This window comes from Sipha flava, unplaced genomic scaffold (assembly GCF_003268045.1).
Source record: "Sipha flava isolate LNK unplaced genomic scaffold, YSA_version1 252_pilon_pilon, whole genome shotgun sequence".
Taxonomy (NCBI): Eukaryota; Metazoa; Arthropoda; class Insecta; order Hemiptera; family Aphididae; genus Sipha; species Sipha flava.
Window position 1 is genome coordinate 251,824 of NW_020272904.1, and position 27,825 is coordinate 279,648.

Consider the following 27,825-nt stretch of genomic DNA (forward strand, 5'->3'; position numbering starts at 1 on the left):
ATATATATATATATATAATACATGAAAAACGCCAACAAGTGAGTAAATTTATATCATTATCATTTGTTTCTGTTAGTAAATAGTTCGCGAAATTTATTTACTTTCGTATTCAGAGGCTTGTTGCCTCGTGTGAATTTTACATCGAGTGTTAGTGTATATCATAGTGTCATTATGTCAACAAGTTAAATTTTTCAATCAATATGCTCGGTTAATATCAAAACTATTGTCTTATCATTAATCAATCTTAACTCAGCTTTTGCTTGTAGCTAACGATCATTGAATAAATGACGTATACGGTACTCGGTTGTTTGCTAGTATGGCCTATAACTATTATTTTCCTTTTAAATCAATATATATTTGTTAGCACATTATATACTTATGTATTGAAAATAATAATGTACATTTTCTTAAGTTCTTAAAATCTATTATTGTTATGTTTTACCAAACAACTATTCATTTTAACGTTTACAGTTCCGATTATAACATTTTCATATTTATTGTGAAAGCTTATTATGTCAATCATATTAAACCGTGTAACTGGAAGCTGTCATAGATCTTAGTAATTTATATTATACAATAGACATATAAACACATAGTTAAACACTAAGTAGGTAACTTTTGTTATAAAGTTGATTAATTTTTCTAAATTATTTTGACATTAATAAATATTTTTTGAATAAGTAATATTCAAAGTATTATTTGCTCTAAGTATTACAAATTCTAATATTTAGAAATTTAACAAAAACGTGTATGTAGGTTTATGTTTAAGAAATATTCCTTATGATATTAATACAAGTCTTCATAAATATTTAGATAGAAATGCAAAATATCATAATCCAATAATAGCCAACTTAAAAAAAAAACCAGTAACTTGTCAAACATACTGCATAATCAATTTAAGCCAATTTACTAATGCATTTATTTTAAATAATACTCTGTTGAATACCTATGAAAAATATTTTTTTTTTTAAATATTTAATAGAGATATTCATATTTTTGCATTGTTCTTAAATGTAATAATTAATATAACCTTGAGCAAATTCATTCTATTATTTGGATTATATACTTAAAATTAGTTAGCTGTTTTTTAGTATTTGTAAATTATCATTATATATAATATTGTAAAGTGTTAACTATTTATTAAGTGTTAGTTTTGTTAAATAGTTTTTGATCTGATTTTTAATTTTTTTTTTTTATGGATCTAAATAATTATTTTATTTTTTTATAGAAAAGCGATGCCACATTATTGATAGAGCATGAACTTTAAATGTCATGGGTGAAGGCAACCAAAGGTATATAGTGCAAGTATTTGTGGGAGCTTTATCACAATGCTACGAAGCACTTAGTGTAGAAGCTAGCAAACAAACTACTTCTGATGAGATTGTCAGCTGTATAGTCGAAAGACTTTCTTTATCAGGAGGTTGTGGAAACAGTTATAGTGGTGGATTTGAACTCGCTGAGGTGGTTGGTGATGCTCTTGGTCGAGAATGTAAAGAACGCAGACTTGGTCCTACAGAATGTCCTGTAGCTGTCATGCTTTTATGGCCTCAACCTCGTAGGCATACTCAACAAGAAGAATATTATAGGTATATATAAAGTAATTACTGTTCTATATATTTAATTACATTCAATTACTATATTTTTCAGATTTTATTTAAGAGAAAAACTATCTGATAGTTTATGGTCTGATGGTTTTACTATGGACCCACAACTTATAAGGGACTATTTCTATAGATTTCTGTATCAACCCCAAGATCGAGAGTATCCAGACCTTTGTCAACTTCCTGATCTCAATGAACAAACACTTTTAGACAATCTCAGAGCTAGATTTTTGGCTGGGCATATTTATACATATGTTGGTTCTATTTTAATTGCAGTTAATCCTTTTAAGGTATGTATTGAGAAGATTTATTTAAACCCTCTTTTAATTTACAAAAAAATTATATAATTAATAAATTCTTCATAAGATTTATCTATTAAACGAATAAAAATATTTAAAATATTTGTGCATTTATTTATTTTATTAGTTCCATCCCATTTATAATCCAAAGTATGTTAAACTTTATCAAAACCAAAGGCTTGGTACAGAGCTGCCTCCTCATATATTTGCCATTGCTGACGCTGCATATCATTGTATGCTAAGGGAAAGACGTAATCAATGCATAGTGATAAGTGGAGAAAGTGGTAGTGGCAAAACAGAATCTACTAATTTTCTTTTACATCATCTTACTGCTCTAAGTCAAAAAGGTAGTCATGGTAGTGGAGTAGAACAAACTATACTTAGTGCTGGTCCAGTATTAGAAGTAAGTTTGTTTTGTTTAGTAATAAATTTCTTTTTAAAATTGTTTAGTAATATTTAAATAAATGTTTTATTTTCTAGGCATTTGGTAATGCGAAGACTGCCCATAATAATAACTCTAGTAGGTTTGGTAAATTTATTCAAGTTAATTATAAAGAAAATGGGATGGTACATGGGTAAGTATTTTATAATTATATTTAAAATTATATATTTAAATGTTTAAATTATATTTATTTATTTTCTAATCAGGGCCATACTAAGGGAAAAGGATAATACATAATTTATTTTTTTATTTTTTATACAATTATACATTTTATTTGTTATGAAATAATTTAACTTGTATAGATTTCATTAAAAATATTTTTGTTAGATTATTAGATTGTTCTATTATTCGATATCAGTTATTCACTTATTTGTTTTTGGTCTGGAAACATTGTGTTGTAACCATTATATTACAATTGTTCTAGATTATAAATGTCTAGTTATAATTATTAGCATCTACATTGCTGCCAGAATAAGATAAGACTAGGTTAGATACCTGACAGATTGGTTTTTGATACATTTAGAATCCTGCTATTTTGGATATAATAAGTAATTAGATAGTAGTATTAATATAATCTTTTTACCCATGAGTGTTCTCAAAATCTTATTCTAGTTGAAATATATTATTAGTTATCAATCAGTATTAAGTATAAAAGTTAGTTATTTCATTGGTGTTAAGATTTTTTACTGCTGCAAGCATCTATGTGAAATTATTTTTTAACTTATAATTATTTTTAAGTACCAATGATCTTTAATCTTTTTAAAAAAATATTTTTTTATATTATGCCTCCAACCACTGAAATATATCAATCTTGAATGGCCCTTAATTTAATAAATTATTTTTGTAATCGAATAATTCAAGATACATATTAAATAAGTTATAATTTAACATGTATTATAAAAAATATTTCATAAATATTAAACACTTTTTGTTTTTAGTGCGGTTGTTCAAAAATATCTTTTAGAAAAATCCAGAATTTGTTCTCAAGGACAAAATGAACGTAATTATCATGTGTTTTATTATCTTTTAAACGGAGCAAGTGATTTGGAGAAAGAATCACTACATTTACATCGTGTAGAATATTATAATTATTTGAATGGAGTAAGTACAGTTAAATGATTTTTAATGAAAAAAAAAAAAAAAATGTTTTGTTATATTAATTTTTTGTATATTTATAAATTTTAGAGTGGCTGTTATACTTTAAGGAATTTAGATGAAAAGTATGAATTCTCTAGGTTAAAACAATCTATGGAAATGGTTGGTTTTACCCCAGAGAAACAACGTAGATTATTTGCAGTTCTTTCAGCAGTTTTATTATTAGGTCAATACTACTAATTATTTTAACCGTTATTTTATTAACTTTATTTCTTTCATATTTTAGGTAATGTTGATTTTCAACCTCGAAAATCTGCATACCATCATGACGAAGCGGTTGCTGTACGTAACCCTGAAATAGTTTTTTTAATATCACAACTTCTTAGAGTAAAACAAGAAACTCTTTTAGCTGCTTTAACTGCAAAACGTGCTAAAGCATCTGGGGAAACATTAGTTATTAATTACAAATTACCAGAGGTAATTTCATATTTTTATTATTTATATTATTTTATAACAATTATTTTATTTTAATATCATTATAGGCTGTAGCAGCTAGAGATGCGATGGCAAAATGTCTATATGGAGCTTTATTTGATTGGATTGTACTACAAGTAAACCATGCTTTACTTTCTAAAAAAGATACTTTAAGAGATCACCAAGGAAATTCAATCGGAGTGTTAGATATATTTGGATTTGAAGATTTTGGGGCTTCCAATAGGTAAATTAAAGATTTATTGAAGAGTTAAGATATTTAATGATTAATATAATGTTTCTTTAGTTTTGAACAATTTTGCATTAATTATGCAAATGAACATCTTCAGTATTATTTCAATCAACATGTGTTTAAATATGAACAAGAAGAATATCGTAAAGAAGGAATTAAGTGGAGTGATATAGACTTTCTTGATAATACTGGATGTTTGCAGATGATTGAAGGCAAACCTAATGGTTTGTTGTGTGTTTTAGATGATCAATGCAAGTTAGTAGTTGTAATAATTATAATTTCAATTTCATTAGTTAATATACTTACATTTTATTTAGTTTTATATTATTAAAAAAAAAAAAAATTTTCAGTTTTCCTGGCTCATCTTCAGATACACTTTTACAAAAATTTAATTCTGTTCATAAGGAAAATAAGTTTTATGAAATGCCACAACGTAAAGAAAATGCTTTTATTGTTAAACATTATGCTGGAAGAGTTAAATATCAAGTAATATATATTGTTTTTTATTTGTATAAATTTTAATATATTTAATTCTATGGAAAATAAAGTATAATAATTAGGTTTAGGTATTAATTAAAATTTACAGTTAGGATTATCTGTGCATAAAAATTGTCATTCGTAGTAAAGTTGTAATTAAAATTTATGAATGCTTGAAATTATTAATTTTTAGTTTTATACTTAATAATGTACTGTTTTTAAAAAAAAAAAAAAAAAAATGTATACATTTTTAACTAAATTTTACAACATATATTATTTATAACATTAACTTTTAGGGATTATATAAAATATTTTAATTTACAATGAAATCATTCAATTAAAAAACAAAAGTAAAAATGTTTTCATATTTCAGTTTTAATTTGTATAATTTTTTTTTCTCCGTTATTATTCTATTTTTCTAAATATTATGTTGGAAGTTAAAGTTTAAAGTATGAGGGAGGGTAAAACTACCTAAATATACTTTTTTATTCTTGATTAGTTCATCGAGGAGGTACAATCATAATTTATAGAAGAATTTTTAAATGATAAACTCATGCATTTTTTATTTATTAAAGGTTTTTGAAATGAGAGAAAAAAATTTAGATCTTATGCGGCAAGATATTGTTGGCGTGTTAAAAAACAGTAGCATGGCATTTGTTCGAGAACTTGTTGGTGCAGATCCTGTTGCTGTGTTTCGTTGGGCTATTGTAAGAGCATTTTTTAGGGGTTATTTTTCATTTCAAGAAGCTGGTCGTAGACATAGACAAAGCCGAGGTAACATTTTTATTAGAGTATTATATCAAATATTATAAAATAATATTAATTATAATATTAAATTCTAGTTGATGGTGTAAAAGCATCTAGTATTTCTTTACGTTTTCGAAACAGCTTACAAAATGATAGTTTAATCAGGTAATTATTTTATTTTAATAATATAATTATTATTAAATCAACTCTGAATAGGCATAAGCATAAATATGATATCAAAAATTATATACTTAGTCATATTATTACAAAATTAACATTTTATTTTAAGCTGATTGAATCAATTTAAAGCATTAATAATAATCTATTTAAATTTTATTAGAGCGAAAGTATTAATATTTAAATTTTACTTGGCTACTAACTAAGTATTAGTGCTTGATTTAACTGTCAGATGTTCTCTAATAGATTTTAATGAATGTATTTAATTAAATTTTTATATTATGTCTCCTGACTGAAGGAATTTTCAGATAATAATGAGATTTTTTCTAAAAACTAGAATATTAAATATTTTTGAAATTTAAACTTTTGCTTTTTCTAATTTGGCAATATTTCATTACTAGTTTATATATATTTGCTAGTATGTATGTATATGTATGCAATATATTCAGTTTGTACCCAAATAAAATATTAATAATAATATTCCTATAATAATAAAATTTAAATAGAATATTATAAATACTTTAAATCAACGCAATCAACTTAAAACCAGATATAAAATTTGTAATAATATAATCAAATATATATGTTTGTGTGTGTATGTGTGTGTTTGTAAGTATGTATATTAATCATTTGATAAAAATTTGATTTAAAAAAAAAATGGTATATTTTAAATATTACAATATGATTAAAATTTATGACATGAAATTATATAAATTTATCGTTCTTATATTTTTAAACACTTAATATATATTAAATTATCAATTAATGTATATTAATTTAATTTTTTTGCTGCATTCAGCCATCTGGTTACAATGTCTTCGGTAAATCTCACCATTAATCGTATAGTGTAAGTTTAATTATAATACTATGAATGAACATAGTAAGAAGTTATAATTTTGTTATTGAATTTGTTTTATTTTTATTTTTACGTATTAATTTTGAATAAAATATTGTTTATTTTTAAATTTCGATTTAAATCACAAATAAATGTATTATACATTTTTATTATTTAGTTCTGTATTGTAATTTTTTTATTAATATTTTTTGTCATGATGATTTATACAAATCAAATTAGTATTTTGTTATTTAACATAATATTTCCAGGTACACTTCAAAATTTCCTAAAACTTCCACATCTTATGGAGGTGGATATGTTCTTAATGTGGGCAAAAAATTATCATCTATCCCAAACAACGAACAAAATACATATAAAAATCAATCGGTTTTCAATAAATTAACCAACTTAGAAACTTTTAATTCTAATAAAAATATTAATAAAGAAGATTTAAAAACTCTCTCTGATTGCAAATCTGCTGATGAAGATAAAGTCATTGAACGAGCTACGCAAATTGTTATGTATGTTTCTAACTTTTAAACATGATAAGACATTGGTGTTCGGATGGTTTCGGAAATTTTTAATACTATAGAAATGGGAAAAAAAATTTGATTTTCACTGTGCAATAAATAAACAATAATACTTAAATATTACTGTATAATATAATATTAAATTATTTTATAAAATAATAAATGTTCAATATAATACTAATTACTATTAATTTAGTAAATATATTTTTTTAATATATCTTCTTCACTTAAAACATAAAGATATTATTAAGCATGGTTTATGATATTTTTATTAACTTAGCATGTGCATGGTTTGCATATTTTTTTATCAGTTAAAATCAATAAAAGTTTTGATTTGATAAAATTAATTTATTATACCTCAAAATTATAATTATGATTATTAATATTTTTTTTAATTTATATTTACAAAATTCTTCTTTTTATAAGTTTTTGTTGATAGTATAACATTTTATTAAAATATTAATTAAAATTGTAAGCTCATGGTCAAAACTTAAACTACAAATGTAAGATATAATTTAAAACAGTTAATCTTAATTTAATTATTATTTCCTCTACTAACATTCATTTTAAAGCCTTCAAAGTATTCATTAGTCTTGCGCTTTTTTTTCCTTCAAATTATTAATGATTTAATTAGTTGGAATAAGTATTTAATTTTTTACACTCATAATGTAAAAATTACTTTTTATATTATAACATATGTTGATATAACTATTTTATGTTATAGGAAAAATAAATCTTTTAGACCAAAAGATCGTGGTAATAAAGGGTTAAAAAATCTTCAAAGTGTAAAAACACTTGCTGGACGAATACAAATACAGGGTTCAATTAGCAGTAAAGCACGTAAACAGCCACTTACTGTTACTGCTCAATTCCAAATGTCTTTAAATAGTCTTATGGAAACTCTTAATCAAGCTAATCCATTTTTTATTCGATGTATTAAAAGCAATAGTAATAAAGTAAGTTTTTTTTGTTTTTAATTTCTTGAAGAAGTATTTTATACATAAATTTAATATTCATACTAAGGTTGCAAATATGTTTGATCATGATACGGTTCAAAGACAATTACGATATACAGGAATGTTAGAAACTGTTAGAATTCGTCAAGCTGGGTATAATGTACGACTTAGTTATGAAGAATTTGTACAACTTTATCGAATATTATTACCCAAAGGACTAAATAGGTTGATATTTATTAAATAATATTAATATTGTATCAAGTTTTTATTAAATAAATTATTACTTGTTACAGTAATCCTCAGGATGTACGAAACTTTTTGCAAACATTAAATTTAGATCGAGAAAATTATCAAATTGGTGAGTCCAAGGTATTTTTACGTGAATGTGAAAAATCAAAACTAGACTATAGACTTCACCAACAAATAATGGCAAGTATTGTAACTATACAACGTTGGTTTCGGACATTATTACAAAGGAGACAGTTTCTCAGGATTACGTGGGCTACAGAAACATTACAAGTATTGATTTTATTATTTATTTTTTTTTATTGTTTTATTTGTAATAAATGGATTATTTTATTGTAGTCTTGGTGGAGAATGATTTTAGCTCAAAGATTAGTTAACAAAATGAGAATGGATGAATCAGCTGCTGTTTATATACAATCGGTATGGCGGAAACACAGAGTATCAAGTTGGTATAAGAATTTACGACAAAGCGTTATTACACTACAAGCTCATTCTCGAGGTTATTTAGCACGGCAAAAATTTACAAAACTAAAAAATACTGTAATTATTTCTATAAAAATTTTACGATTGAATACAACTATAACTAACAACTATAATATTTTCAGAGAAAGAGTATATCAGCACCACAAATTACCAATTCCAAAGAATCTAGTCAAGAGGAATTGCATGACTCTGAGTAATTAATAATGATTATTACATAATAATTATATAGTACCCTTTTTAAATATTAAAATGTATAATTATTTCATTCATAGAAGTAGTGGAGGTACAAAAGGAGACAGTGAATCGGAGGCTGACCCATTCATACAATCTAAAACAACCAATAACATTAAGTATAATGATGTCAATATTTTTGTCCTTTTTTGTTATTAATAACTTATTCTTTTTTATTTATGTAGAGATGATAAATTTAAAGTCCCTAAAAGGAAAGTTTCAGCTCGCCGTTTAAGAATAGAATCCAATCCAACTGATGTACTCAAAGGTATTAGTTTTAACTAATAATTTTATAATTTACATTAATATTTTAGCTGATGAAGGTAGTTATCTTATCATATTATTTATCAAACAACCATTGTTGAGCTGTTCTACTTCCTTAAAAAAGTATATTGGAATATTTTATTTTATCGTTGGAAAATTAAATGTACAAACAATTATTGTTAAATGTCGCAAAATATATTTGACAAATAAAAATTTAGATTTTCAGTTTTTCTTTAAATTATCACTGTAAATTTTTCATATTCATACAAATAATTTTATATGAATAAAGATAATTAAATATATTTATACCTAATAGATTTATCCTCTCGTTATATAAATATTAAAATTATATGTATATTAATTCATCTTTACAGCTACCATTCCCATTTTTACACAAATAAAATGTCTCCAATTTTTTTAAATTTTTTAATTTTTTTTTTATTTAATAAATCAGTATACAGAAGTTGTGTTTAAAATTATTGTTCAGATTATTATAAATTGACGTTATATCCAATTTATCAAACTAACTGAAGTTAACTGGGATTATGTTAGTCATGTTTACAGCAATGTCATATAAGACGGTGTAGTTATAAACAGCTTATTTTCAACTAAATACTTTAGTTAAATCAAAAACAATTTAAATGAATTCAATTTTTCATTTCTAAACTAGAATGTTCTGTTAAAACTGATGGACCAACTCTTGAAGGAACTGCATTTAGTGATAGTGAGTTAGATGACACTCATATGAAACCACCAGTTGTTTGGAGACGAAGAGAGCGAACTAGTGACTCATCTAACAAACGAACTTTACTAACTAGAACTCCACATGTCACTTCTGAACCAATAGCTCCTTTACGATTATTGAATCGTTTGCGTGTGTCTAATACTGAACCAGCACCTGAGTAAGAATAATTATTTGAATTTAGTTGTTTAATCACAATTATTACAAAAATAAAAAGTACTTAAGTTTTTATAATCAAACCAATGTAATATATTTTTATTAAGTTTTAAGTTAGTTAATGTCCATTTATTTTTACTATCAAGATTTTAATTCCGTGTATGTTTTATTTTTTTTAAACATATTTACATATATTAAAAAATACATAAAAAAAATTAATATTTTTGATTTCTCACCCTCACATATTGTTCATTATTATAAGATAGAAATTTGAGTTGCATTAGATCATGATTACTAACCCTTTTCACATAATGATTCAATAAAATAATAAAAATGTAAAAACTAGAGGTGTGAGAAATTAAAAATATTTAACTTCTTTCCCTCCCTTATGAAGTGTGGCAATTTAATAACAAGAATATTTAATTTTAAAACATTTATTTAGTATCTATATGATTTATGCACTTATGCCTTCACAGCATTCTTCTCTGAGTCTAACACACTTGGTCTAACATTCTTCCCATTCCTGGAAGCACCCCTGGAAGTCTCTAGAAGTTAAATTCTTCAACACTAATGTTACAGCACGTTGAATGTTCTCCAAATCCCCATAGCCATGTCCTTTCATTTGTTCCTTCGACTTTGGAAATATTCATAAGTTTAGTGGAGCCATTTCAGGGCTGTAGGGGTGATGGGGTAGTGTTTTTATGTTCCTACTGGTTAAAAACTGTTGATGTGTGAGCAGGCACATTGTCATAGTGAAGGATCCAACCATTTTTAGATAATTCCGGCCTCACAAGAGACATTCTATGGCACAATCACTTACAAACTTCAATGTAAACTACCTAAGTTACTGTTTGACCATTAGGAAGAAATTCTTGATGCACAATATCTTAAATATTGAAGAAACAGATGAGCATTGTCTTAATTTGGTTTTGAAACATCCAGACTTTTGTGGGATGCTCTCCCTCTTTCCAACCCACTGTTTGCTCTTTTAACGAGTTTCAGGTCATATTGATATAACCTGCTTTCATCTGCCATGATAATCAAATTTATTCAGTCACGCCCTTTACTCTAAATTTGTTCAAGGAAGGCCTCGCAAATCAATTGTCGAAAAAAAATTTTCATGTCATACATTTTTGTACGTCATGACACTACACTAACTTTTAAAAATCGCAAAGCATAAAATCTAACACCGATCACTATCAAACTTGGCAGACTTAGGTATAAGCTTGTGAAATTTACTTTAACAAATTTTCAAGATATTAGTTAGATATTAGTAATTAAATTAGAAATAAATTCTTGTAATTAATTGCCACACCTCGGTAACTAAGGGCATCTAAAGTTAACCATTATTGAAATTATTAAGTTAATTTATATACTTGTATTAAAATTATATACAATACGATTTATACTTAAATTTTTTTTAGAAAATTTAATTTTTTATCATTTTTACATTGGATATTTTGTCATATCATCAATTGAAGCGCTCGGCCGAACAACGGGACAAGCGCCAGTCTCGGCATTATTGCATTTATCATTTATTATTATATTTTGTCCGATTAGTAGACTCAATGAATATTATTACATTAAGGTAAGTTGATTAAGAGAAGACGGATGGAACAACGAGCTACGTGCAATGTTCAACCAACATGGACAGAAATGGTCCGTAATATTTTAAACGCGTCTATTGTAAAATGCACTCAGTGGCGCTTGTCCCGTTGTTCGGCCGAGCGCTTCAATTGTTATTCTGATATATTTGAAAATCCGTGAAATATTAAAAACTTTAAATAAATTAAATATTTGATACTCTATAATTTTCCACGTAAAATAATAGATATATGAGGGAGTGAAAAATCAAAAATATAATTTTTTTTTTATTATAACTGAGGGCCACCATAATATATACATATATATATTTATGTCTTTTTAACAGATCTTCCATTTTAAATGATAATGAATTAAAAAGAAGAAATAGTGATGGTTCAACTACACACACAGAAAAAATAGAAGAACCTAAATTGACATATTCACCATCTTACGAACTTTTGGAATGGAAAGGCACAACCATGTTTACAATAGCTGGACACCGTTTTAGGAAATTAGGACGATTTACTCCCCAAGATAAATGTACTTACTGTAATAAATTAATGGATGCATTCTTAACTCAAGGGCACAAATGTTCAGGTAAATATGTTTATTTTATAGAATTATTCTGTAGGTTCTTAGTCATTTGAATTAAAAAAGGTAAATTTTGTTTTTATAAGATGTATTTTATCTATGTTTTTAATTTAAATATGATTTTTATAGTTTGATATACATAATTTATAATAAACAGTCAGTTATAATACATTTTAACTATAAAATTTATTTAAAAAATGTTTAAAATTTCTAGAGATAAAAAAAAAATAAAATATGTAGCTATTCATAAAGATATATAATAATAATGTATTATTTCATATTGTAGATTGTAAAAAATTATTTCATACTAAATGCATTCAAAATGGTGGTGTACTTCAAATGCCATGTATACAACAAAATGGAGGTAATCGACCAACTAATCGGCGGAAACATAGAAAACCTGCATCTGCTGGAAATAAAGCTCATATAACACCAAACCTAGCAAATAATCAAAACAACTCTACAATAGGAAAATTCAGTTTAACTGGTACATCAGAATTCACTGATCGTACCGACAAGATTATATCTGATGTACGTGAACTGAAAATGATGCAAGATTTCATAACCAAAAAGGTAAGTTCATAATTGTTATTCTTAAATTATTATTATCTTATTAATTAATAACTAAAATTTAACTTTTAAAATTGTTAAATACCAATTTATCCTCAGTAATTTCATTTCTCAGATACTGGTAATGAATGTATAGATAGGTAGTATATTTTTTATGTCAAGTTGTCATACTAGTACCCATGAAGTATAATTTTCTGATTTATTTTCAAATGAATGAAAATGATAAATTTTTTTGAATTTATTAGTTTTTTCCTATTTTATAATTGTGCAATAATAAATTCTATTAAAAATGACAATTGTATTGTTTAATTATTATAAAATTGAAGTATATTAATTTATTTATAAATTAGTAATGAATTAAACCTTAGATATACTAGAGCAACACTATATTTCAATTAAAACGGAAAATAACATATTTAAAATAAAAAATACCAAATTAATATATTTAAGAAAATTATATGAGTAATTAATTAATAATATAAAACATTTTAGTTTGTGCAAAAAACATAATCATTTATTCATAAGTATATAATTTAAAAATGATGCATATTTAAAATAACATATACTATCATAATAATGTTTATGATTACACCTGAAATAAAACAGACTGCTCTTGTGGGTTGTGGTAGTACAAACACTGCATAAGAAAGTGTATGCATTATTCTTATCAAGGTATAAATTCTAAATAAATTATTTGCTAACATTTCTGGAGGATTACTGGCTACTAAAAGAAATCCAGTGATCAAAAATATAGGTATATTTTCCAAGTCGTTTAAATGCGCTCTGAAAAAAAAAAACATTAATATTATTAAATTTACATATACTTGTAATAGTTAGTAATATACATTGTTTTATGACTTTACCTTCTTACTCTTTCAATATCAGGATCATCATATTTAACTTCACCACCTCCTTTGCTAATTGCAGTATCTTCTGGGCTTATAAAAACCTATTATTACAAAAATAATTGGCCAGTAAATTAAATAATAGTTTACACTTTTAAGGGAATTGCAAACGGTCCATTATTTCAACCAAAACATACCTATCTTTTCTCAATTATATTAATCGACAGAAAATGCGATAAGACTTGAAAATTGTTCTAAATTTTTTATTTTGTGTTCTTGAGATTTTTAGTCCAATTTTCCAAATTTTGATCTATATGGTAAATCCTACACATTTAGATTTGAATGTTGTAAAAATTCAAAAATTTTAAATGTTAATTATTTAAAATTGAAATTAAAAACTTGAAATGTGGTCTGATCGATCTCATGAAGACAAAATTACGAATTCACTTTTTATAAATCTTATCGCTTTATTAGGTTGATCAGTGGGATTGACAAAAAGTACATACAAATGATACATGTAGTGCCGTAACTAGACCACCGAAACCCGTGTATGAATCAAAACCATGAGACCCCTAATCATCAAACGTTTTTGAGTATTTGACCTCTTGAAGTTCCATAATACTTAGTTCGAGGCTCGGGGTCTGTGTGAAATGCATCTTTTGCACTCCCGGTTTTTACGACACTGGATTCATGTATTGTTGATAGTTTTATTTTATTCTTGTGCGATATTGCGGCGATGACTTGTATGTGCACGTGCCGCGTGCAGAAGCGCCTCATCAGTTAGTATTATATAATTTTTATATTGTACCCCAAAATAGTCGTACAACAAAAACAAGTTCCATGAATTAATCGCAGTCATGGCGTCTATATGCGAGTTATATATATATATATATATATATATATATATATATATGTTATGGTAATAGTAGGAGTACCGGTAAAACCTAGGATATACATTATTACTTGGTCAAACCCCGAATGATTTTAGGAGTTCGGGCTTTTACCAACGAGTTTTTGTAAATCTTAGGATTAACAATCAATGATTGTAAAAGTCCGAAATTATATATTTTTCCAATTCTGTGATAATTCTATCCTTATAAATTGACTCAATGTTAAAATGTTTGTATATGCTATTAACTTCATACATAGTACGGTTTCTACCTGCATGGCTTGTTGCAATATGAGCATAATATAACTCATTATACCGAACATAATAATGCATTACTTCGAAGTCATCATTCATCAGAAAAATCAGTTTTTTTTCACCAGTAATATTAACAATATCAAACCGTTCAAGTCGCCGATAATAAACTGTTTTTTTTCACATTAACAGATTTAGTTACTTTAACTTCTCTTAAAGATATATATTTTTCTTCAGTTAAATAAAAATTATTTTTGTTATTTTTTAACTCCACAACACCATTTAAAATTTCATAAAATTATATTGTAAGCGACATATTGAATACTGTGTATACTCGTAATACTAATTGCGACAGTTGTAAAATGAATACTGCTTGTAAAATTACTTCCTGTAATTGGCCCCGATATCAATTTATTAAATTAATCTTCTATTAAATCTGTTCCAAATCATAATCATTGAAGAAACAATGATTAAAACTTTTATTATAATTCGTATCATAATCAAAAATTAAATTAAAACTATTGATATCAACACAAATGCACAAGAATAAATACAAGTAAGAATTATCATAGAATTTGAAAAAATATATAATTTCGGACTTTTATAATCATTGATTATTAATCCTAAGATTTACTAAAACTCGTTGGTAAAAGTCCGAACTTCTAAAATCATTCGGTGTTTGATCATGCAATAATGTATATCCTATGTTTCACCGGTATTCGTACTATTATCGTAAAATATATATATCTTGTATTATATTTTATAAAAAATTTTCAATTTGAAATTTTACTCTTATCTCTTACAGCTGCATAGGCACAATTAGTTGGGGGATAGAAGGGCTTAGCCTCCTTAAATATTTATTTATCCTTCCTTCAAATAATAGATAAAGATAAAAATTGAAAAGTGAGAGTTATTTACCAGTAATACTAAAAAAGAATATCCATCAAAAATAAAACCCTAGTTGCACCTATGAACGGCTGGCAGTAGTATATTATTCTATATATTTATATTCTATACACTAACTAACTACAGTTTTTAACAATTTTATTGTTTAAAAATTAATTAAAATATTTTTAATAATAACTTTATGGATAATAGTTTGGGAAATAATAAGAAAAAGATAAGGTATATTTTACCCTTACGAAAAAAAATTGCATAAAAACACGGTAAGTCACTATAGGAATGTGTGAAACAAAATTGCCTACTCTATAATAAATTACATTTTAAATAATTTTTACAGATATCTACATGAAATCTATAAAATTTAAAAGATATGTGCCCAGTTTGTATAAAACCATGTATTTTTGTTTCTTTTTTATTCACTTTATGTGTTCATATACCGGGCTCCCTATGCAAATCTATGCTCAGGACGAATCACCCCTGACCACATATGACCGTCTGGCCTGCAGGATGATATATTCTGAGAAAACAAAATGGAATTACAGTTTTCAAAGTTTTTTGTTTTGCCAAAATTAATTAATCCGCAGTTATTTAAAATTTAATTTTCTCTTCTAATAAAGATGGTTTTTTTTTATTATAATTTATTTTCCAGCTTCTGCTATTACCTCGGTACATAATATTAATTTTATATCTATCTACATAATAAAAAACGAGTATAGTTTATATTTTATATTTTTATGTATACACCAAAGAATTTGTTACTATCGCTGAATAGACCTGTATCTTTGATTGATGACGATTAGGTATAATCTGAAATTATTTCGTAATTTAATTTAATCCTTGTCGCTGGTCCTCCTCACCAACACTAATAATTTAGTACGCACACATAATGCTCACCTCCATTCACTAATATTATTGCCTATACTGAACTCTTTAAAAACAGTCCGTTTGCAATACCCTTCAGCTATGTACTTAACTAAAATTATTGTGAATTATATTATTGGTTTGATTTGTATAATTATTAATTTAAATTTTCCTTATAAACTATACATATTTAGATCAAATTTAAAGATATTTAAATTATTGAAATTTAGAGTCAAATCATGTTTAGAATAACTTAATTGCAAAAATCTTATTTATTATCTATTTATAATATCTCGAATAGATCTATTGATCTTTATTATACATGTGTTAAGATTTATTAAATAATTAAATAATAGTATTTTATGCACTATTGATTCATCCTACTGAAACAAATTAAATATTCTGTTTTGGCTATTAGCATTCAAATGTTTGCATTTTTCATTTATTCTATGATAATTCATTAATTCTATGATGGCGTAAGATTTAGGTTAAGTAAGGTTGCTTTGGTCGGCGTTCACTAATTGGGTCCCAGTATCTTTCAGGTAGTACACTTAGTTGGGTCGCACAATTTTACAAGTACTATTCTTGTGGCTATAGGTGAATTGCGGCCCGACGTGTCATTAACGTATTGGAGACCGGTGAATTGCGTCCCGGTCATATTTTATCACCAAGTTAATTGCGGCCTGGGGTTAATTCGCCATTCCATGTCCATTGGTCTAACGTGCTCTCCTACTAAAGTTGTTATAGATTTTGAATAAGCTATCCTCAGTGCTGTAGCAGAAGTCTTCCCTAATGCAAAAATAAGAGGATGTCGATTTCATTTAGGACAAAGTTGGTGGAGGAAAATTCAAAGTTTAGGACTCACGAAAATGTATAACACAAATACAGATGAAAGTTATTATTTAAAATTTTTTTTTTGGTTTGCCATTTTTGGATTTTGACAACGTCATTGATTGTTTTGCAGTTGCCTTTTAAGCAATACTGCCCGATATAGATGATTGGGTTTACAATTTACCAACTATGTTTCCTCCAAATATTTGGGTACAGTTTTCTGCTAGCTGTAACTGAACCACTAACGGCTGTGAAAGTTTTCATTCATACTTAAATTCATCATTCTATTCTAATCATCCTAATATCTATAATTTTATTGATGTATAAGTAGAAATTCAATCAGAAACGTATATCAAATGTAGAAGCAATGGAATAAAAACAAAGAAAGTATGTGAAAAGAAGCATTTATAAAACTAATTGCATTTATTTTAGTCGAATTGAACTTGGGTTTAAAAAAGGTAATGGTCAAACTGCACTCGGGTAAAAAACAGGTAATGGTCAAACTGCACTTGGGCTTAAAAAAGTATTTCAATAAAATGATCATGCATTTGAAGGGGTTAGATATATTTTATTTAGTTACATTTAGTATCATTTAGTAATCATTGGCGTGGTTAAAATTAATTGTTTTATACATCACACTATGTTAATTATATATATTTACATTATAATTGTTATATTATACATTATACTATACATTTTTTTTTTAATCATCAGATTTAACTATCGTCATTATTATAATTCTTTTTTTGTCATTTCGATCATTTTTTATAGTAATGACTAACTGTATTCAAAAATTCTTCCCTGGTAATACGCTTCTAAGTATATAGGTTAGGTTAATAACCTAAGTCAATATATTTTTGAATATTATTTTTTTTTTCTGGTACCGTGTTATTGATGGTCTTGTGCCAGTGTTCTGCCTTAAAATATAGGTGTTGAATTGTAATTGTGTTAAAACATCAATAAATACAAATATATTTGGATGTGGTGATGAAAATGATTTATTAAACTTCGCATGCATTAATAGTTCTTTGACTAGAAATCTTATCTGAAGCCCAAATATGAGGCGGAAAAAGTCCTTCGTCAGAAATATAATTATCAACTAAATAGTCACTAAATTCTTAAACAGTGTGATTTTCTGGGATAATTGACATAAAATCATCTGTATAATATTCGCCAACTTCAACTGCATTTAAAAAACATAAACCAAATATATTACGAAGCAATTTCCAATTTCTGTTTTAGATTTGTTATCAGTTGAAAGTTCTAAATTTTGTATTTTACGATATCATTATTGTGATAAATGGAATTTACAACCTATTATTTTACATAAAGGAAACATTTCATTGATCGCATTATAGATTGCTTGTTCAAAATCTGCTAAAAATAAATTTAGCATAAATATTAAACCAAATTCATTGCACTTTTCAATAATTATTTTAAACATATTGGCGACAATAATATTATCTGCGTTATCTAATTGGTAAGAACTAACATATAATGCCATTAAATAAGTACGCCGTAGCGTTCTTCAACAGAAATATTACTAATATTTTTAAATCGTTTTCCAATTTAACTCTTTTTTTTGAACGAGTGCAGTTCGACCATAACCTTTTATCAATCCAAGTGCAATTCGACTATCCCGTTTCATTTTTACAGACTTAGGACTGTCAGTTACCTATAAATTAGAACACGAGTATGATTTTTTTTTTTTTTTTAGTTTCTTATATATAGTATATAATTATTAATTGAAAATTAGAATACTAGTATATGATAAATAAATAAATTAAATTATTAAAAAAATTAAAAATGTACACAATTGGTAAAAATTTAAATGATAGAGTTTTTTACATACTCAAATCTATTAATTTTTTAACATTATCAAGTGTATCAATATTTATAAGTTACAGATAGGTTTTATTTTCGTAGTGGTCGGACCGAACAAGTATGTTTTGGTTTTTATAGTCGGACCCAACTTGGATACGCCCACTTGGGTGAATGTCTTACAATGTAAAAGCTTTTATAATATCATATTTTATAAAATTAAATTAGAAAAGAAAAACCAATTCTAACAAATTGTTGGCTTTTAAAATGCAGTCCAATTTAAAACGAAAATAAAAAAATAAAAATAGTTGAGATATTTTTATTTAATTTAATTTATTTTTTAAAATTTCAAGTTAAATAGCAACATTTATAAATTATATTAAAACAAATCTTAAGATAATAGGATATATACCATTTGAACATTTTTAAAATTCAAATTAAATTAAAATTAACTTAAATTTAGTTGTAAATTAATTTTTAGAGTTATATGCTACGTAATTTTTTTTTTTTTATTGTTCTCATAAAATAAAACAAATACTTATAATTTTTAATATAAAGTAATGTCACATGATATTGTATCTTACTTTTTTTCTGAACCTCTGATGAACTGTAAGAAAAGACATCATAATCATTTTTAGTATTAGAATGCTACTGTAAAATGCATAGCATTCAAACACTGGATTGGACATCATAAATAGTCCCATTGTAGTCGAATCTGACATCTAACTTAAAATGTTGATACTTATTTTTTAATAAATTGTAATACTGTTAATATTATAAGTATATAGTATAACTACGTCTGCATGCAAACCTCGAATGAGAATTAGTTTTTTCTGGTTGTTGAATATTGTACGCTTTTACCACCTCTTTTTACCAACTAGTATCGACCTACATACAACTTCCCCTTCCATTGTTCGACGTTCTATATTTTTAATTTAAAAATGATCTTTCGAATTATTGATTTGTTACAAGTTAACTTTTCAAATTCATTTAGACTATAATCGTTCATGAATAAAAATAATTATCGTAACTAATTAAATAAAAAAAAATGTTTTATTTGATGTTGATAAATAGTATAATATACATTATATTATAATGTCTATGGGAAAGGAAATTGGAGTTTTTTTTTTTTTATTTATTAGGAATATATAGTTTGAAAAATGTTTTTTGGTAAATTTCATAAGTTGGTTGACCTCTGGACTGATTGGCACATATTTTATGTTTTTAGATTCCTATTATTATTATCTATTACTTTTTCGCCAATTTTAATAATTCTTGTTAATTTTTTTGTGAATATTTATCAAATTGTCCATTAAGTTTTGTAAATGTAAACTAAATTAATAGGAACACAAGAAATTAATAAAAAGTAAATTTATTATTTTAAACGGTTTTATAAACTACTGAATTCAAAAAAACTATTCTAATTTAAGCTTTATTTTTTTTAGTATATACTGATTATATAATATATAATATATATATAATTATAACATAAAATTATTGTTTGAAATAAATTAACATTGAAAATGAAATGCTTGTATTATTTAAATTCGAATGCATCTCTGATTTTATCTTCTATTTACTATATATACCAATCAAATAAGATCTTCTGCAGTATCATTAAATACGAGTATAATCGAGGTTAGGTTATAATCTAGCTCTAAAATATATGTTGCATAACTTAAATCATTTTCGTATAATATTTTTACGTAATAAAGAAAGTCGATTTACTTAAATAGGTACATAATCTATTGTATTGCGAAACTTGAAAGAAGTTGTAAATCAGGATAAGAATATCCCATAAAAGAAAGAAAAGGTTTTTGTTAAATTGGAAACTAGATAATATGAATTTTAAATTATAAAAGACTAACGAAGGTGATGAGTGCAAGAAAAAGACTTGTTGAGCATTAAGTAATAGGTATAAAATGTACTTACATTTTGGTTCAAGTCAATGGTATCGAATATGTACTTAAATTGGTGCATTTGCACCACCTAAAATTAGGAGAGTGGATACTGGGTCTACCTAATTTTGAAAAAACTGACACTTATTAGCCAGTAACTATTAGGTAATAAGGTACCTACTTAATACATGATACATATAGGTAGGTGGTTAAAATATATGTTTTTATCTCTTACTAAAAAGTAGTTCAACGCCACCGGTTCAAGTGGAAGCAAGAGTTACAGTAAATGAAGGATCTGTGATTCTTGAGGCCCTATATTCTAGGGGTGGCATATTATTTTGACGCTACGTGCTAAAAATTACTATTTTTCTTCTTTAAGCACTCCATTAAATATTATAAGAAAACATTCTAGAGCTTATAGAACCATGACCTGGTTGAAATAAAAAAGGGAATTTTACCCTCTCTTCCCCTTTGAACAAATCTCTGAGGGTGCTATGATGTTTTGGCAACTCAAACTTGTAATTAGCCTATTTGTTTTGTTAACCATTTTGCTTATTATGCCTTTTATAATCTTTAATCTTATACTAAAAATCGATCAAAAATCAATAATATTGAAAATTATTTTTATCAAAATATATTTAGAGTAATCAAATTGGTTTTAATTTAGTTAATTTTGTCACTATCTCTTGTAAGCATAACTTAATATGTAAAACTAAAATTAGGAAAACATTTTATATAAATTTAAAATTATATATATAAATTTATATTTTGTTTTATTTAATAAAATATTTAATAAGTAACTGTTTCTGTTTGAACCATTTTCCCAATAGTAGATGGTTTATTATAATCCTTGTGTTTTATAGTTATAAGTTTTTACTCAATATTGATAAAAAGGGTTATTATTATTCGTGTATATACTATATGCATTATATATGTATATTTTACTATACAATATTGATATAAAATATAAAATAATACGAATATACAGAGGTTTTAGGTGTTGCGTGTATTTTTTCTTCAATTATTGATTTTAATCAAATATTCCTGTCGATGTTATTAAATTATTAAATGTTTGTTGTTCAAAGTTAAAATCTAGGACATTTCTTTTTTGTATATAAAAATCAATAATTTTATAAAAAAATCTAATTTTTGCTAAGAATCAATTTATTTATTTATATTACTGTATCTTTATTAATCAGAAAAACTTGCTTAGTTAAAAATTTTGAATTTTCAGAATTCTAAAATTAAAATTTAATGGTTATATTTTGCATAAACTTTAAAAAATAATAATTTTTATTATTATTTTTTAAGAAAATATTTATATATTTTAATAAAATATATAATTGTTAATTATAAATTTTTTGACTTTGAATGTTTTTCCCGAACACTACTGTAACGGTAAATAATGTAAAACATGAAAATTATGTCATTAACCGGAAATTATCGTAAATTTAAATACAAAATAGAGATTTTCGATATTCACTAAACAAATTGGTAAATGTTGTATATAATAAAATTCGACTATAACACAACTTATATGTGTTTCTGCTGTAAAGTTTTACATTAGGTAGATTTATAATATCTATAATTATGCTTTGCATAAGATATCTAATAATCATTACTTCTTGATATACCTAAATTCATCAAAGAAAAAGAGCTTACTCTTCGAGAAGCAGCTGATTTGAGCAGTATTTTGTGCACTCAATAGTATCATTGATGTCACTGCAAAACTAAATGTAAAAAATAATAAATGTGCTTGTCGTTCTTTAGGCAAACTTTGTAATTCAAAATGTTATGGTTCATTTATATGTGAAAATAAGTTGTTAATAATATATGATATAAATACAACAATAACCATTTGTTTAATTTTTTATCGGTAGTTGACGTAAAAATTTACTCATACAAACTAAAAGTGGATATCAACTATATTTACCAGTGAATGAATTAAATTATTATTTTTCGTCATTCACCGTAACGTACACACACCCACACACACATATCATATATATCATATCATATATACAAATACCCACCTTGCTAATAAATATACCACGTAATATAAACGTAAAACTGTAATAATTTATAAAAGAAAAATTGCGTTTTATTTTAAGGGTACTACTATTTTTGCTCTGAATTCTTCTTTGAAATGCCACAATGTTTTTTAAAGTTAATTTTTTGAAGATATTTATATTCTTTACTAAATTTTAAAAAATGTTTCCCAAAATTTTTAAATAATATTTTCCCATCTCCATTTGTGTGTTTAGGTATTCAATTGCCCTCTCTGACTTATTTTCAAAAGCAATGTTAAAAAAGATTCTAATATGTTAATCATACTGCATATCATCACTTTTTCCGATTTTTAAATTTTTTTATGTAATTCAATATAAAATAATTTTTAAATTAATTTTCCTATATTATTTTGCTCTGTAGTTAATTTTGATACTTATTTCTTTATACTGAACAATATTTTTGTATATTTCATTTTCTTATCTATTCTTTGGATTCTTAGCCCTTCGTTAAGCGCTTGGTCTACAATTATAGGCCAGCTATAAATATTGACAATTTTATTATTTATAAAAACTTGTAGTGTCTTGTACTTTATAGTAGCTGTTGTTTATCTTTACTACTGTGTAATCAGTACCATCGTGCGTGACCGTTATGAGCATTGTAATGTTGATATGTAACGAAACATATCAACTATATTACAAGTGGTATACCTACAACTTTAGGCCACGCGATTTACTATGTTATATTTTTTTTTTTATAAAATTGAAAAATTCAATTTTTTTTATAATTGGGTAGAGTTATATAATATGTTATTATTATTAATATGCCTACTGAGTCATTACATATTATTTCATATAAACTATAAAATGCCTGTAAAACTATTACAACTTACTATACATATTTTATACGTATAAAAATCAAAATCCTAGATTAAGATAAATTTGAAATTGCTTACAAAACTTCGACTTGATTAACTCAACTAATATCCATTTTCCATTTGAAAATACTGAATTTTATTATTAAAAATTAAAATAAAGAGTAACAATGAATGATCTTATGAAGTAAATAAGTAAAAATTAATAATTAAAAAAAATAATTAATTTGAATAAACGTGAATCAAAATACTTTCGTAGGTCTGACAGTTACAGTTCTGTTTTTGTTCTTCAATACGACATTACATCTACACATTAATATAAAATATTAAAAAATAATAGTAGTATAAAATATTTAAACATTGATAAATAAATAAAAAAAAATGAATCAAAATTTAACACCGTTATATAAAATAATTTTATACTGCGTGTATAATACAATATTATTCGTTATTTTTATTATTATTATTATTATTATTATACAAATTTACATCACTATATATGTATGTATATTGTAATAATATTGATCTACTTTTAAATGTATTGTTATTTATTTGATTTGAGTTTTCTTAAAAAATGTAAAATTCGTTATAATTTTTTATTTAGTAATTATAAAACTAATTAATATTTTTTAGTTATACAAAATTGAGCGCGAAGAAGTTAAAAAACCATCTCAAGTTGATAGAATATTTAAACAAGCTTTACGTGAATTTAAAGAAAACCTATTAGCAACTTACAGTGTGGCTAACAAGCAAGGGAATGGCCAAGTACTCAATATTAAATACAAAGATTTAATTGCGAACTTTTTACATGTAAATTATTAATATTTTTAGTTTGAATACACAAATTTATGTTGGATAATGTTTAGGTTATTGAGACTGTATGTGGAAATGAGAAAATTCAAGATGATTTTCCAGTGACACTATGTGTTAATGCATTTCGAGGTTTTCTGAATGAGTTTATGAATCAAAATCGTGTAGACACAGAAAAGCCTAGTAAAACAAAACGTAAAAAAGAGAAAAAACAGAAGTCTGAAGACCATATTAATCATGGTGGACATGTGTTACAAATGAGTATGATAAATATTCCTACAGCTTGTGAAGTTTGTACTTCATTCTTTTTGTGGCCAATTGAAAGGAGTTTGGTTTGTCGAAGTGAGTATATCATAGAATTATTTCAGTTATTATACATTAAACAATTATGTTTTTTTAAAATAAATTTATATTATTACATTTTTTTTTTAGATTGTAAATTGACGTGCCATAAAAAATGTTATTCTCGTGCAAATCAAGAGTGTTTAAAAGACATGAACTCTTCTAACATGCAATCAAAAAGTATGATTAAAGGAAAAGTTTTTGGACGTCCTTTAGGAGAACTTGATCTAAGCATGGGTAAAGTGCCAGCTGTTGTTGAAGGTCTTATTACTATTATAGAAATGTATGGAATGTATACCGAAGGCATTTACCGTAAACCTGGTGTAAGTTTTTAATCAAATTCATTGGTTTATTATATATTAGTAACTAATAAATAAGAAGTGATTTTGATAACTTATTTCAGCTTACCACTCGTGTAAATGAACTTAAAGAAATTATTGATAACAGTGATGTAAGCAAAATTGAGTTGGAGAAATATCAGGTATTTTTAGTTTTAAAAAATATATACACATATATTTGTTTCTATAAATTATATAAATATCTATTGTATATTAAACTATTTTTCAGGTTCATGTGTTAGCTAGCGTATTGAAATCATTTTTACGAGAAATGCCTGAACCATTATTAACATTTGATTGTTACGACGATTTTATTCGTGCTGCTAGTCTCTCGGAAGATCGTGTTTCTACATTGTTTAATATTTTAAAAAAATTACCAAAGGTCAATTATGATCTAATGGAAAGACTTGTTTTTCATCTTGCAAGGTATTTCAATTCACATAGTTTTGAGTTATACAATATTTAAATAAAATTATATTTATACAGAGTTGCATTGCACGAAAATGTTAACCGTATGAATGCTAGTTCATTGGCAATTGTATTTGCACCATGTGTATTAAGAACAAATAAATTAGTTCCTGCACAAGAATCGCTGAGAGATATTGAACAACAAACACTTTGTATTAGCTCTATTATTAGCCATCAAATGGATAAGATCAAATCAACATTAGCTGACATTGATACCTTAGACACTGCTCATCACACAGCTTCACATAGATTGTCCTCATTACGTATTTCAAAAGTATGTACTTTATTAAAGAATTTAAATTACCACTAATGTATTGAATATTTTAGGTTTATGGACCAACTGAAGGTCCAAGTAAAATGGATGAAGAAGAAAAATTGTTGGTTGGACAGATTCAAGAAATTAAGAAAGAGAAAGACTTTTTAACATCTAATTTACCAAGTTTACGGCGTACAAATTCAGATGACGATCTTTTATCAACTGATGACGGAAGTTTAGATGATGTAGATGCAAGTAAGTTTTTAATTTAACTGAAAATACAATAAAATAAATAAATTTTGTACAATCTGTACTAAAAGAAAACGCTATTAATATTTGTGATTAATTATTTATATTACTGAATGTTATGAAAAATAAATGCTTCATTAGTGATATTTTAGGCTTGATTTTATGCTCTCAATTGTTAAAGATACAATATACTCTTCAACCAGTTCCATAGTCTTACTTGTACTTGTTAATCTGTTATAGATCAAAAATATAAGAGTATACTTTTATTGGCAACTATATTTTATATCTTAATTTTTTCTAGCTACTCTTGGTTGTCGGAAAGCCAAACTAAAGAATACTACAAAAAAAGCCAAACGTTCAAACAATAATACATTGGATAGTGATGAAGATCCAATAATGGTTTGAAAATAAAAAATGTATTTCTTTATAATGCATTTAAAAAAATACATTAAACTTTTTTAGAAAAATGTTTAATGTAAATATTTTATTATTTAAGACTTAATGAAATACTTAAGTTGTCCCAAAGGCTGTTACTTTTGTATAACTTTGTTATTTTGTAATATATATTTTTCCATTGTATGTTGGTTAGTCGGTGCTATGTTATTGTTATTTTATTATTTTTTTAATTACTATTAATTTTTTTTAGTAGCCTTTAAAAAAAAAAAAAATCGTTTTTCAACGTGTAAAGACTGTTACTCAGATTAGAGTTGTGGTTATTTAATACTTCTGTTCTTTGTTAATAGTCCTATAAAACTCCATTTATGTAGTTGATATCACAAATTAATTTTTTCTGTTACATAAATGTGAATTATTTTAATTTAATTTGACAACTTCCTAAACATCTTGTTTATTATTAATATTATCTTAATCACTAGTTTTTTATATATAAATACTTGTATGTAAATAATAAGTAATTATTTTACTATACGATGAAAACTATTTGTTATAGTTTTTTCATTTATTTACCATGACTTAATAATTTACAAAAAATCATTTTATGTTAAGGTATTATTTTTTTTTTTTTTTTTTTTATCACATTTTGTATTAATATGCATTTGTTGAATAGCTATTGTTTCATGTTTTTAATATTGTAGCTGTTTCAAATGTAAGTGATGTTGGAATTCCTATGACCTTTATTGGAAACAAAATTATTATTTTATTTCCAATTATATATGTTCCCAAATTTGTGTCAAATTCTTCCATTTATTCATAAGTTTTTTTTTTTTCGTGAACAATGAATATATGTGCTGTGATCTAAAAACAAGATTAATTATTAATTATATTATAATAAATACCTGTTTTTTTTCATTAATTTTTTTTAAATAAAAATATTGTACAAATAAATGTTATGCCATAATGAAAAATGTTTAATTCTTTTAGTGAACAAATTTGGGTGTACTATTTATATATCAATAATTTTTTTTAATTTAG

At 25.2% G+C, this 27,825-nt stretch overlaps 2 protein-coding genes across 10 annotated transcripts; one reads left to right on the forward strand and one right to left on the reverse strand.

The window, feature by feature from the left end:
* Positions 1–27,225, forward strand: LOC112684540 (unconventional myosin-IXa-like). Of its 9 annotated transcripts, none has more exons than XM_025556105.1 (32): positions 1–38; positions 1,229–1,586; positions 1,648–1,891; positions 2,028–2,303; positions 2,381–2,475; positions 3,281–3,443; positions 3,528–3,663; positions 3,724–3,914; positions 3,980–4,155; positions 4,216–4,416; positions 4,512–4,647; positions 5,214–5,412; positions 5,481–5,550; positions 6,667–6,918; positions 7,652–7,883; positions 7,951–8,108; positions 8,177–8,402; positions 8,469–8,669; positions 8,735–8,805; positions 8,885–8,962; positions 9,029–9,111; positions 9,778–10,009; positions 11,936–12,186; positions 12,467–12,753; positions 24,565–24,741; positions 24,798–25,083; positions 25,174–25,406; positions 25,487–25,564; positions 25,651–25,847; positions 25,908–26,163; positions 26,217–26,400; positions 26,696–26,799. In XM_025556105.1, exons 2-32 carry the CDS (start codon positions 1,273–1,275, stop codon positions 26,797–26,799), a joined length of 5,787 nt encoding a protein of 1,928 aa, XP_025411890.1. In that variant the 5' UTR covers positions 1–38; positions 1,229–1,272. The 9 variants fall into 9 exon arrangements, with proteins under 9 accessions (XP_025411890.1, XP_025411889.1, XP_025411896.1 ...); XM_025556104.1 differs by lacking the exon at positions 1–38 and adding an exon at positions 48–207; XM_025556111.1 differs by lacking the exons at positions 1–38; positions 6,667–6,918 and adding exons at positions 214–314; positions 6,362–6,409 and having other exon boundaries at positions 26,696–27,225.
* On the reverse strand, positions 13,275–19,874 carry LOC112684541 (microsomal glutathione S-transferase 1-like). The gene is made up of 3 exons (XM_025556113.1): positions 19,737–19,874; positions 13,614–13,699; positions 13,275–13,533 (listed from the first exon to the last, which is right to left on the reverse strand). Exons 1-3 carry the CDS (start codon positions 19,872–19,874, stop codon positions 13,284–13,286), a joined length of 474 nt encoding a protein of 157 aa, XP_025411898.1. The 3' UTR covers positions 13,275–13,283.
* Positions 27,226–27,825: the final 600 nt, after the last annotated feature.

Bases quoted from the DNA above. Each gene is read 5' to 3' on its own strand.
- LOC112684540 (XM_025556105.1), top strand. From the start codon at position 1,273: ATGGGTGAAGGCAACCAAAGGTATATAGTGCAAGTATTTGTGGGAGCT. The intron at 1,587-1,647 runs GTATATATAAAG...TATATTTTTCAG, and splicing joins CAACAAGAAGAATATTATAG to ATTTTATTTAAGAGAAAAAC. The intron at 25,407-25,486 runs GTAAGTTTTTAA...AACTTATTTCAG, and splicing joins GCATTTACCGTAAACCTGGT to CTTACCACTCGTGTAAATGA.
- LOC112684541 (XM_025556113.1), bottom strand. From the start codon at position 19,874: ATGTCAGATTCGACTACAATGGGACTATTTATGATGTCCAATCCAGTG. The intron at 13,700-19,736 runs GTAAGATACAAT...TTGTAATAATAG, and splicing joins ATCAGAGGTTCAGAAAAAAA to GTTTTTATAAGCCCAGAAGA. The intron at 13,534-13,613 runs GTAAAGTCATAA...TTTTTTTTTCAG, and splicing joins GATATTGAAAGAGTAAGAAG to AGCGCATTTAAACGACTTGG.